Here is a 12,332-nt window from a genome sequence, read left to right on the forward strand (position 1 = left end):
GTGATATGCTCTGAGGAGATAAATAAACCAGAGCAAACCCCAGTGGCACCTGAGCCCCACCATGTCCCAAACTGCCCACAGAGAATCCAAACGTCTCTTTACTTCTCCCCAGAGTCTATTTTCACCTTTAAATATTGTCTATGGAAAAATTGAGAGACAAAATATGTCCTTTCAAAGCAATTTATTGAGGACACAGTGAGAAGCTGGGAAGTTTGAGCAGTCAATGGGAACAGCTCCGTTCACGCTGTACAAGGTGTCAATGTGGACAATTTATGCACCAGTAATTTCCCTTGGCATTTTGGGGAATGAAAAAGGAAAGGGGGTGATCTCTTCTAAAAATCAGCAGGCCTTGAACCAGCCACCCCAACATGCAGAAGCAAACCGAAGTACTACGTGTTCATCCATAAGCAAATTCCACACACAAAAAACCCCTGATGGCTACAGACTAACCAGCAGGTGCTTTGAAAATTGCTTTGTTTCGGATTTAAGCATAAATTTGCAGCTCGGGGTTTTCCTGGACCAAAAATAGATAGGATAAAAATAAAGGGAGTCTGCTCTTCGCAGTGTCTCCTGGGAAAGTTAAACAGTTAAATCCTCTCTCTCTTTTCTGAAATGCTTTGGGAGGAGCTGGAAGAAAAAAGAGGGGTCTTGGAGGGGGGAATATTGTTAATTAATCCGCTCGTTATGGGAAAAGACGGGGAAGCAGGACAACAAACAAACCCTTAAAGCTGTGAAAACCTAAATAAGTCAGAAATCACACTGTGCTGAGCACCTGCAGGAGAAGTTTGTAGAGGAGTCTTTAGGCTTGGGGACTCTGAAAACAAAACTCGGGGGGATAAATCTGGGGTTCATAAATGTGGAATGGGTTTGGTGACAAGCGTTGCTGCTGACGGGCAGGCATCACCCTGCATCCTCTCGGCGCGGGGCTGAGATGCTTGTCCGGGGGCTCTGCCGCCCTACGGGACCACGCAGGGGTCTCTGACAACCCCGAAATTCCCCACCACGCCATTGTTGCACCCCACGACCTCCGGGCTGCTGGACACAACGACGGGGGGCCCCCCCAGCTGCCGGATGACGCAGCCCTGGTTCCCGAAGCTGAGCACCCCCCCGGCCTGGCACGGCCCCATCCTGGCGCTCAGGGCTCCGCTGCCGGCGCTGACCACGGGGCGGGCCGGGTACCCTCCGCTGCGGGAGCTGAACCCCCCGGCCTTGCAGCTGACCCCTCCAGCCTGGCAGAACACCTCTGGGATGCACTGCTTGGCCACGGAGCTGAGGACTCTCTTGGGGTGGATGCCGGCGCTCCGGGAGCTGAAGCCGCCGCTCTGGGAGCTGTGTCTCCCGGCCCGCCTGCCCAGGGAGCCGTAGCCACACGCGGCCCCGTTGGCTGCCAGCATCCCGCAGTCTTCGGGGATGTTGTAGCCGCTGCTGACCACAGCTGCAACAGAGCCCACGGGAATCAGCAGTTAGGGAGGAAAACTGGGAGACTTTCACACGGCAGGCTGGTCTTGAGTGACAGAACCAACCAAACCTGATCTCCTCCAGATTTGTCACACGTCTCTGAGCCCCTGCGCCTTCCAACTCCTCCCCCGTGTCCCAGCACATCCACTCATGGATTCTCCCCCTTCCCATGTTCCCTCCCAGGTTCAATACGTATCCCATGGTCACCAGGACATCTCCTTGTTGCCTCCAAGAGCAGAAAAGGGTCTTGAATTTGACCTTCTCCCCTCACTCAAAGAGCTGATTTTTTTAAAATTCAGAGGTATTTGAGATTTCTGGAGCTAAACTTTCCAGAAGTGGAAAAGGGAGGCAGAGGGACCTGGGGCAGACAGATAATGCTGCTCCCAAGGGTATCTTTCCTGAAACAAGAAATCTTCATGGCTGAAAATGTGCAGTTACTTACACACACTCACGGGGTTCCCCACACATATCCTGTAGGGAGAAAAGAGAAATGCATGTTACTCACAACTTTCAGCCACAATCCAGCCCACTTAGTCCATCGTTGGAACATGCCTCACTATCCCTAGGAGAGGAACTGTTTTTGCTGGCACCCATGTGGCCTCCATGGCCTCCAGGCATCTCTCCAGGTCCAGTTTCTCTGAGCCTGGGGAGATCCTGGAGCTGTAGAATTCACTTGGGAGCAGGAACTGCCATAGCCTCAGATACGCAAGAGGGAAAAGTATCACCCACCTGCTCTCTTCACCCTCCAGCAGAGTCTTGTAGGTGGCAATCTCGATGTCCAGGGCCAGCTTGACGTTGAGCAGCTCCTGATAGTCCCGCAGCATGCAGGCCAGCTCGTCCTTGGCCTTCTGCAAAGCGTTCTGCAGCTCAACGTGCTTCTCCCGGGCATCTTTGAGGGCACAATCGCCGCGCTGCTCAACGTCACAAATGGAGGTTTGCAGGCAGGATACCTGTCGGGGGAGGACAATAGTGCAGGCATCTGCAAGGCTTCTTATCCTAGTTCTTGGACACTCTGGCTTTGGATAAACCTCCTCTCCCAATTGCAAACAGGGAAAACCCACCAGCATCACATCCCTCTCCACCCACTTTTCACTTTCCAACCAGGCCCAGAGCAGATCTCAAGTCTCATAAAGATCAATGCATCACCTTGCCCTGTGTCTGAGCTGTCTCTGGAAGCATCTCCTACCTGCTTCTTGACGCTCTCCAGCTCACACTGTAGCTTCTGAATCATCCGGGTCAGCTCTGAAATCTCACACTTGTTGCTCTGCAGGTCATCGCAGTATTTCCCTCTTTTATCCTGCAGCTCCTGAAACTGGAACCAAGAAACAGGACAGTCGTCACTTTGGGCCTGTGACATTGCCAGGCACAGACCCTCGTGGCCTCTTACTCACCCTGGTCTGGTAGAAAGCATCGACTTCTTCTTTGCTCTTCTGGGCGATCTCCTGGTACCAGCACTCAACGTTCTTGATGATGCTCTCCATGTCCAGGTCTCGGTTGTTGTCCATCTTGACGATGACCGAGGTGTCGCAGAGCTGGCGATCAACCTGAGCCCGTTCCTGCGGGATGGGAAGGGCTTAGTCAGCTCTTTTCACCTCTGCAGGAAGGGAAGGGCTGCGACACAGAGCGGCTGAGGGATAGAACAAGTCAAGAAATGTCCCTCGGGATGGCTCAGCAGAAAATCCTGCAGCAGGATGAGTTGCCACCTGTGACTGCTGACCTACGTGCTGACCTGCAGCAAGTCTGTCCACATCAAGGGCAAGGAACTGGAGTGACTTAACCCTTGGTATCCTCTCATCTCCAACTGCCTGAGTGATTTAATGACAGGACTGAGCTGGGAGTTGCTTCAGCTCTAATCAGGCAGCTGCAATCCGGAGGAACGAGACGGACGCATCTTTTCTCCAGGGTAGAGTTAGGACACAGCCAATTCCTACCTGGAGCTGCATGAAGGAAGGGGGAACCACCCTATCTCCAGCATCACCATGTTAATTTTACATCAACCTTGTACTTTCACGCTTTTAATTATTCAGGGCTTGGTATGAGACGCATCCCAGTGGGGTTTCAAGCAGAAGAAATTTGGAGCACCTGAAGGAAGAGACAGGACCACCAAAGTGCCAGGATGGACCGGAGGAACTCACCTCCTCAAACACACATTTCAGCAGCTCCAGCTGCCTCCTTAACAGATCCACCTTCACCTCCAGCTCTTCCTTGTTCAAGAAGATGCAGTCTGCATCCTGCAAGAGGGGAGACACACACATTCCAGCCCAAACCTGGCTGTAAATGCTGGAGAAATACACAGAGGCAACACCAACAAGACAGAAATGTGTCTCAACAAGATTTCAAGAGCAGAAAGGTGTGAGAGGGTGAGTCAGGATACTCGGTGCCTCCTGAAGGGAAACAAAACCATTCCAACACGACTTACAGGAATTAGTTGATTTATCACTTAGGATGCAGCTACAAACCCACAATTGACTAATGAGCATTTAAACACAATTTTTTAATATTCTTCAAATGATTCCTGCTTTTCTGATGTCCAAGAATAAAGGATGTGGAGAGACAGCCAGAAATAACCCAGTGTTCCAGTGTGACCTGTCCTGGTCTGTCCCCCTCCCACACTTCAGGAATGTTTTTGAGGCAACAAAACTGGTGCTGTAATGCTGATGATGTTGACTTTGAGGAGACATTATTTTTACTTGCCTGTTTTCCCAGACGTATGCCTCTTTCTAAGTCTCCCTTCAGCTCATCATAACACTTTTGTGGGTTTTTGTTAATAATTCACTATTTCAGCCAAGTTTTGCCCCAAATAAACCTACCACAGGTATAACCACTCATGTAGTTTCAGCTTCTCACCTTTTTGAGTGCCACAAACTCATTCTCCACAGTTGTGCGCCTGTTGATTTCCTCCTCATACCTGTTAGAAAAGGAGGAGAAAAGGGCTGAGGAAAGAAAAATGCTCAGACCCTCAGACATCAACCATCAGGTGTAAATGACAATAACCTCCAGTATAAATGACAATAATCACCAGGTACAAATGACAACTCTCTCTTGCACAGGGACTGCCACCAGGCACTGCCAGATAATGTCTGGAGACCAACATTAAACCATCCCAAGATCAGAAGCTTCCTCATGAGCAACAACAACATTACCAATGCAAAGTGCTCACCAGTGAGACAGAAGAATGTGGCACTCCCAGAGGGGACATGCACAAGTCTGGGAGAAGTTACCCAAGATGAACCAGAAAAGCAAAATGCCACCAGCCAGAGGAGCCCAGAAGGTCCTTACTTGCACTTGAACTCCTCCACCAGCTGGCTCGTGGCACATTCTTCACTGCCCAGTTTCTGCTTTTCACACAGCAGACAGTCCAGGCGCTTCCGCAGGTCGCAGATGTAATTCTCGAAGTACAGTTCCAGGTTTTTCCCTTTTTTTGGCAGCACATACTGCTGCAGAAGGCCCCACTTGGTCTCCAGCACTTTGTTCTGCTGTTCCAGGAATCGGACCTGAAGGCAAAAAATAGCAATTCTTCAAGAGGTGAAGGCAGGGACTCAACACCTGTTTAACTCTCTGCTCTTAACCACAGGTGCAGGAATAGGATTTTCAGGAAGTGAGAGCTGATACAGCACCGTGATCTGGAAGCTGTCTGTCCTTATTTAGAAATCTTTATGTCACACATCTGAATTAACTCAAAATCTAGAATTTGCACATCTAAATGGTTTAGAAATATATACATCATGTCTACGTTATTTAGAAATCCAGGAGCTCGGTATCTAAATCCGCCTTTCTTAACAATTATTAGGAACAAAACTCCTCCAGATGGTGCCTCTGATGTATTTTAGGATAAAACTGAGTCCCCAGATAGTGAAATTACTTCGTCTGTGTTTGTTCTACAAAGGGATCCTTGGGTCACAGATCAGATTTGATCTCTAACCTGATCTTGTCTGGATCAAGATTAACCTCCTTTGCCTTCAGGAATGTTTCTGGAACTGTCACTATATTTAAAGTCAAAGAGAGGAGGGAATTACTGGAATTATTTAACACAGGACAGCAAGAGGAACCTGTCAGGGCTGTAACTTCCACCTGAGCTGCAGCGAGAAATCCAATTTGAACTGAGACTGTCCAAGAGGAGACACCTGCAAGAAAGTCCAGTGCAACCATGGCCATGATTCAAAGGCCGTGGAATGCCAGGACAGGGACATGGTTGAAATAAGCCCCATTAAAAAGATCTCAGTCTGGACCAACATGCTCTTAAAATGATTATCAGTTGTTAAAAATTATTAGAATTATCTTAAAATTCTCTGTGGGAAGCTGGACCCCTGCATGGACCCAGCTCAGAGATTCATGGCAGAGCTGGACTGGGGCTTTGGCTGATGGGCTCGTGGCACGAGATGGGTTTGGGAAGGGGTTGGTCAGGTTTTGTTTTCCTCAAGGAAGAGCAGTTCTGGAGCAGGTCTGGACTCACCTTGTCGATGAAACAGGCGAACTGCGTGTTGAGGGTCTTGATCTGCTCCTTCTCCTGGCAGCGTATCTCATGTTCCAGCGGGTCCACCCCAACGCAGAGAGGCTTCAGCAGCCGCTCGTCGATGCAGATCCCTTGGATGCCGTCGGCCTTGCGCTCGGGGAACCCTCGCACGATGCTGTATCCCCGGGGGCCGCACAGGCCAATCCTTCCTCCTCCAGCATTCCCGTAGCCCATGCCTCCGAGTGCCATCTCCCCAAAGCAGCCGGTGCCACAGCCCCCGTTGACGTAAGAGATTCTCCTGCTCCCGCCCAGGTTGCAAACGCTCCTGCTGCTGTAGGCACCGGCACCACACCGCACGGGCTGGCTCACGGACGCGGCGTAGCTGCGACCACAAATCTCCGAGGCTGAACTGAAGCCTCTTCGTCCCAGGACAGATCTCACTGTCGGTGCCTGCCTGCTCATCGTGGCTTATTTGAAGGTGGAATAGCAAAGTTATGGGGCTGCTCTGGTGCAGGAGAGGAGCAGGGATCCCACTGAAGCAACGCGGGGATGCTGCCCCTTATATATATTTTGGGAAGCTGGCCTTGATAGGATCAGGACGTTAATTTAAGCACTTAAGGGTTTGGTTTGCCCTGCAGCAATAAATGCTCCTCAAAATGCAAACCAGCCCAGCAAATAGTAACTACTGAGGAAATAAAAAGGAATCTAAAAGTGCTCTCTTTGCAAGTTGCCTTCGAATACATTACGGTTTGAAGCGCTCCCCTAACTTAGTGCTAATTATAGTTTAGAAACATTTTTGAAGGAGCTCTTTGTGATTTGTTTGCAGTGTGTCGTTTGGGGTTTTGTGTCTCATAAGGCTGTGTGTGTGATGGGATGTTTTGCAGACTTGCACTTTGTGGGGGTAATTTCACAATTTTGTCTGTCGAAAAGTAGCTCAAAGGAAAAATAAAAGAAGAAAGTCAACTGTAAAACAACAAACACTGTGGAAGTTGTCTCGTGATGGATCCTTTCTGTATCTGAAACACCAGTAAATTCACTGAGTTTAAGGTCTGGATTTGTATGCAAAAACTCAAAATATCCCCCAGATAGATGCACAGAATCACAGAATTCTGGGAATTCTGGGAATGTGCAGAATCCTGGGAATGTCCAGTGTTTCAAGATGACCTTCCCTGAAACACCAGTGAACCATCCAGGTTTCATCCAGGATCTGTGACATATTTCTATTTGCTCATAGATTTGTGTTCTGTGCCATCAGTGCCAGTTATTTCTAGAATTATGCTGCAAGTTCTTATTTGTGACGGTTAATTCTTTGGCTTTCACTATTCTGCAGCTTCTCCCAAGGTTGGGTGTCAAAGCCCTTTCAGATTCACCTCCTGGAAGTCTCTACTGGGAACAAAAAGGGTACAATAATCTGTTCCAGCTTGGTGAGATCCACCCCATTCACCAAGTGACGGCTGCATTTGGGTGACTTTGCCAGACATGTCCTTGACACTCCCCGGGGAGACAGCTCCGAGGGAAGAAGTCCCCGGGGCTGTGCTCAGGGCAATGGGGGTGATTTGCTCTCCGCAGGGGCTGGGCTTTCTGCACCAAGAGAGGAAGTCTTAATGAGTGGATTAGGCTGGACACCAGGGAAGGCTGAGACTCACACCAGGGAGATGAATCCCTCTCTCCTAATCACCAGCCCAAGGAGGTGAGGCAGGAAACCTCTCCAGACCTTCTCTAAACTGGCTGTTGGAAAGTCAAAGCAAAAGGGCTCTTTCAGCTCTTTGTGGATGAAGTTTGGGAGAAAAAAAGGACATTATAGTGCAAACAAATGAACACCCTTGGTCCTGCCTCCTGAAGGGAGCAATGCTTGGAGGAATGTCCATATTATACAATGGGATAGCAGCTGGAGACACCCAGGTTTTATGTTCCCTCATCCTCGTTAACCCCTTCCAAAAACATTCTCCAAGAGTCAGGATCATAAAAGTTATGCCAAACCTCCTCCAAACACGCATCTGTCTAATATCAAGTGGTTGAGAAGAAGATGCACATGGAAACCGTGGGACGTGACTGCAGCCCCAGGATCCCCAAAGCCATTAATTGGACCTGTAATTGCAACTTCTGTGAGTTTGAGGGGCTGGTGGTATGAATTAGTTGTGTAAACTGCTACTTTTGCCATACCCGAAAGGGATAATTCCAGATATTTACAACGTTCAGATTACACCTTTGTTTATAGTAGTTCAGGCTTGTGGTGCAAACTGGGCTGCCAGCACAATTGGAAATATCAGATTAAACAAATAGGAGAGGCTTCAAGATGCAGTTTGGCACTTCCCCGGTCCTTGAAGTTCTAAACAGATTTATCAGACTCAAAATGGAGATTTGACTCCAAAGAAGAGCGGCTGTTCAGAACCCTGTGGAGGAAAGCAGGCTCACCAGTCAGGCTGAAGATGTGTCCCTCTCTGCACCCCATTATCCCAGTCAGATGCATGGGAGACACCTGGAATGCAGCATAGGCTGCAATTAAACATCTGTGAAACAGCTGTGCTGCAGCAGCCCCAGCTCCCAAACTCTCCAGAGCCTCTGAGTTCTTGAGAGGGAAGAGATTTGGGGTAAAGTTGCTCAGCATTGGCTAAAATTTTTGTGTTGGCCAATTTCCTGTTTTTCTTCTGGATCCCAGTGGGAAGGCAGCTTCATTTAACGTCTTTTAGGTCCTTTCAAGGAATAATAAGTGGTGTGTAAGACCTCAAGAATCACCAGTTTGTTTTTGTGAATGTGGATGTGGGATAGGGGAGAGCACCCTGAAGAAAAACTTGCAGCTTTTTGACTCAAAAAAAAAAAAAAAAAAAAAAAAACCCAAAAAAACCCCCCAAACCAATAAAAGGGAAGGAGCAAGGAAGCCAAAAAGGAAAATATTTTGATGAGGGGTTGGATGAGTCATTTTGACAACTTGCAATCACTCCCTTTGTCAGCATTTCACTCCCTGAATGGGCTGCCGAAAAGGGAATTCATTAGAGGAACACTGGAGTTCACTAATTTGTTTGTTGCCTCTGGAGATGATTCTGGACCAGCTCTCAGAAGGTGTTTTATGTGATAGTCTCAAAGGGCTCTGTAATTATCCTCAGCCATCGAGAGCTCCTCACAGTCAGGTTGGACAATGGCAGGAACCTGCTTAAGCCAACACCATTTGATCCATGTAAGATTGGGTCGGAACATGGATTTTTACAGAGTTTCTTGGACTGTGCAGAGTCTTGTCCAAGTCATTCGTGATGTGTTGGAGGATTGATTTGATTAGTGCAGTCTCTTGTATCCTAAAGCCAAAGCTATCCAAGGTAATTCAGTCTGGTCATGTGTTTTTGCCTCTCACTGACCTCACCCTACTCCATGTGAGAAGTCAAAACTGGGATTTTCAAGGGATATTCCTTGTAAAATTCATCAAACACTGGGCCTGGGTGCACTTTCCTCCCTCCTTCAGCCATCAAACTGGCCATGGATTCTAATTTCCTCTTTGAGACTCCTTCTCTGGCTGATGGAAAGAGATCTGGCATCTCCAGACAGTGATTCATCACCTCCTGAAATAGGCAGCACAAGCAGGTGGGAGGAATCCACCTCTGCAGCTCCTTCGCTCTGTTCTTCCTGGAGACCAGAGGCCGTCTAGACAACCAGACACCGGCCCCGGCGCCCGCCTGGGGAGGTTGAGGGAGGTGAAATGAGTCCCACCCTTTGGGCACTAAATTTCTTCAGCACCTTTGAAGTCCTAATGAGAGCCCCAACATCCCACGCTCCTGGATCCGCTCAGCTCCCGGTGCCGCATCACCCGATCCTGCGATCAGAGGCATCAGAGCTGAGGCTCCCAACAAAGCAAAGGCTTGGTTTGATCTTCCTCCTGTTGTTTTCTTCCTCCTGCAGTGGAAATGAATGCTGGATGGATGGGAATCCTGTATCAGGATGGCATCCCACTGCCTGGAACAGCAAAGGTGTTAGAAAAGGTGAAAAAAGGACCTAAGTTGTTAAAAGGTTACAGAAATGTCCCTGTAAATCCACAAGATTGCTGATCCCATCCGGTTGAAGTTGTTTTCCAGTTGAAGAGATTCCCTGAGCCACCCCAAGGAAGGAACTGCCTGTGGAAGGTGAGAAGCGTATTCAGCCAGAAGGAGAAAAGCTCTTCCTTTTGTTATGCCAAAAGTTCAATGCCCAAATAAAGTGTTGGATTGGATTGGATTGGATTGGATTGGATTGGATTGGATTGGGTTGGATTGGACTGGGTTGGGTTGGATTGGATTGGGTTGGATTGGATTGGATTGGGTTGGATTGGACTGGGCTGGGTTGGATTGGATTGGGTTGGATTGGATTGGATTGGATTGGATTGGGTTGGATTGGGTTGGATTGGGTTGGATTAGGTTGGATTGGATTGGATTGAATTGGGTTGGACCGGATTGGATTGGGTTGGATTAGATTGGATTGGATTGGGTTGGATTGGATTGGGTTGGGTTGGATTGGATTGGGTTGGATTGGATTGGATTGGATTGGACTGGGTTGGGTTGGGTTGGATTTGATGGGGTTGGATTGGATTGGATTGGATTGGGTTGGACTGGGTTGGGTTGGGTTGGATTGGATTGGATTGGATTGGGTTGGGTTGGGTTGGGTTGGATTGGATTGGGTTGGATTGGATTGGGTTGGATTGGGTTGGGTTGGATTGGGTTGGATTGGGTTGGGTTGGATTGGGTTGGATTGGATTGGATTAGGTTGGGTTGGATTGGATTGGGTTGGGTTGGGTTGGGTTGGGTTGGATTGGATTGGGTTGGATTGGATTGGGTTGGATTGGATTGGGTTGGATTGGGTTGGATTGGGTTGGATTGGATTGGATTGGGTTGGATTGGATTGGATTGGGTTGGATTGGGTTGGATTGGGTTGGGTTGGACTGGATTGGGTTGGATTGGATTGGGTTGGGTTGGATTGGATTGGGTTGGATTGGATTGGGTTGGATTGGATTGGATTGGATTGGATTGGGTTGGATTGGGTTGGATTGGATTGGATTGGGTTGGATTGGATTGGGTTGGATTGGATTGGATTGGGTTGGATTGGGTTGGATTGGGTTGGATTGGATTGGGTTGGATTGGATTGGGATTGGGTTGGGTTGGATTGGATGGATTGGATTGGATTGGATTGGATTGGGGTTGGATTGGATTGGGTTGGATTGGATTGGGTTGGTTGGATTGGATTGGGTTGGATTGGATTGGGTTGGATTGGATTGGATTGGGTTGGATTAGATTGGGTTGCTTGGATTGGATTGGGTTGGATTGGATTGCTTTGGATTGGGTTGGTTGGATTGGGTTGGGTTGGGTTGGATTGGGTTGCTTTGGATTGGGTTGGGTTGGATTGGATTGGGTTGGGTTGGATTGGGTTGGGTTGGGTTGGATTGGATTGGGTTGGATTGGATTGGGTTGGATTGGATTGGATTGGGTTGGATTGGGTTGGGTTGGGTTGGATTGGATTGGATTGGGTTGGGTTGTGATTGTTGGTTGTGGATTGTTGTTGTTTGGGTTGGTTGGTTGTTGTGTTGGATTGGGTTGGGTTGGATTGGGTTGGTTGGATTGGGTTGGATTGGATTGGATTGGATTGGATTGGGTTGGATTAGGTTGGGTTGGATTGGATTGGATTGCTTTGGATTGGGTTGGATTGGATTGGGTTGGATTGGGTTGGGTTGGATTGGGTTGGATTGGATTGGGTTGGATTGGATTGGATTGGATTGGATTGGTGCAGCTTTGGGAGGTGCTGCAGAACGTCTGATGTTCACAGAGGCCAGGCTGGAGTTCAGCACCTGCCAAATTAACTTATCACATCTTGAAATGGTGATAGGGGAGTTTGGAGGCAAGGAAACAACGCTACTTCTGCATCATTGCCCTGATTTATTCTCCCCTTGCATAAAAAGCGAGAGGACGGTCTGTTTCCAATGGGAAACCTTTGGAGATCAAAGCCCTCCTAATGAATATTTATACCTGTTTGATTGCTCTTTTCTTGTCAAATCTTTCTTGTGGTTTCCTTCATTAAAGATTGAGCCTGATTTATTTTGTGCTTCTCATATTTGATTGGGAAATAACTTCTTATCACATGAGAGTGTGGGGGGAGAGGAAGCTCTTCCAGTTCTGAATGCCAATAATTTTGGCAAGGAAAGACCTTCCCTCTGGATTTCCCTTTGGTAAAATGTATCTGCCCAACCTGAGGTTCATTTCTTTGTTGTGCTCTTTCATCAGTTTAATCACAAGACGCTTTAGTCCTTTTTTTATTATTGATTTTATGTTGATTTATGTTACTCACATCTGGTTTCTTTTTTAATCTGTTCAAATGTACAATGAAACAAAAAGATCTCCCTCTGATCTTTTTGAAAGCCTGAATAGTACTCATAGGGCCTCGAAAATGATGCTGAAAAACCAACCAGGCA

General features: G+C 48.1%; 1 protein-coding gene and 1 long non-coding RNA gene across 2 annotated transcripts; one reads left to right on the plus strand and one right to left on the minus strand.

Moving 5' to 3' along the window:
* Window positions 1-164: 164 nt before the first annotated feature.
* Window positions 165-6,455, minus strand: LOC116436733 (keratin, type II cytoskeletal 4-like). The gene is made up of 9 exons (XM_032094093.1): window positions 5,912-6,455; window positions 4,738-4,952; window positions 4,306-4,366; window positions 3,594-3,689; window positions 2,850-3,014; window positions 2,645-2,770; window positions 2,188-2,408; window positions 1,901-1,929; window positions 165-1,435 (listed from the first exon to the last, which is right to left on the minus strand). Exons 1-9 carry the CDS (start codon window positions 6,371-6,373, stop codon window positions 957-959), a joined length of 1,854 nt encoding a protein of 617 aa, XP_031949984.1. The 5' UTR covers window positions 6,374-6,455; the 3' UTR covers window positions 165-956.
* Window positions 6,456-6,523: 68 nt separating this feature from the next.
* Window positions 6,524-10,106, plus strand: LOC116436793. The gene is made up of 2 exons (XR_004237069.1): window positions 6,524-9,879; window positions 9,962-10,106. It is a non-coding gene; the product is annotated as an uncharacterized LOC116436793 (long non-coding RNA).
* The last annotated feature ends 2,226 nt before the right edge of the window (window positions 10,107-12,332 follow it).

Source organism: Corvus moneduloides, chromosome 30 (assembly GCF_009650955.1).
Source record: "Corvus moneduloides isolate bCorMon1 chromosome 30, bCorMon1.pri, whole genome shotgun sequence".
Classification (NCBI taxonomy): Eukaryota; Metazoa; Chordata; class Aves; order Passeriformes; family Corvidae; genus Corvus; species Corvus moneduloides.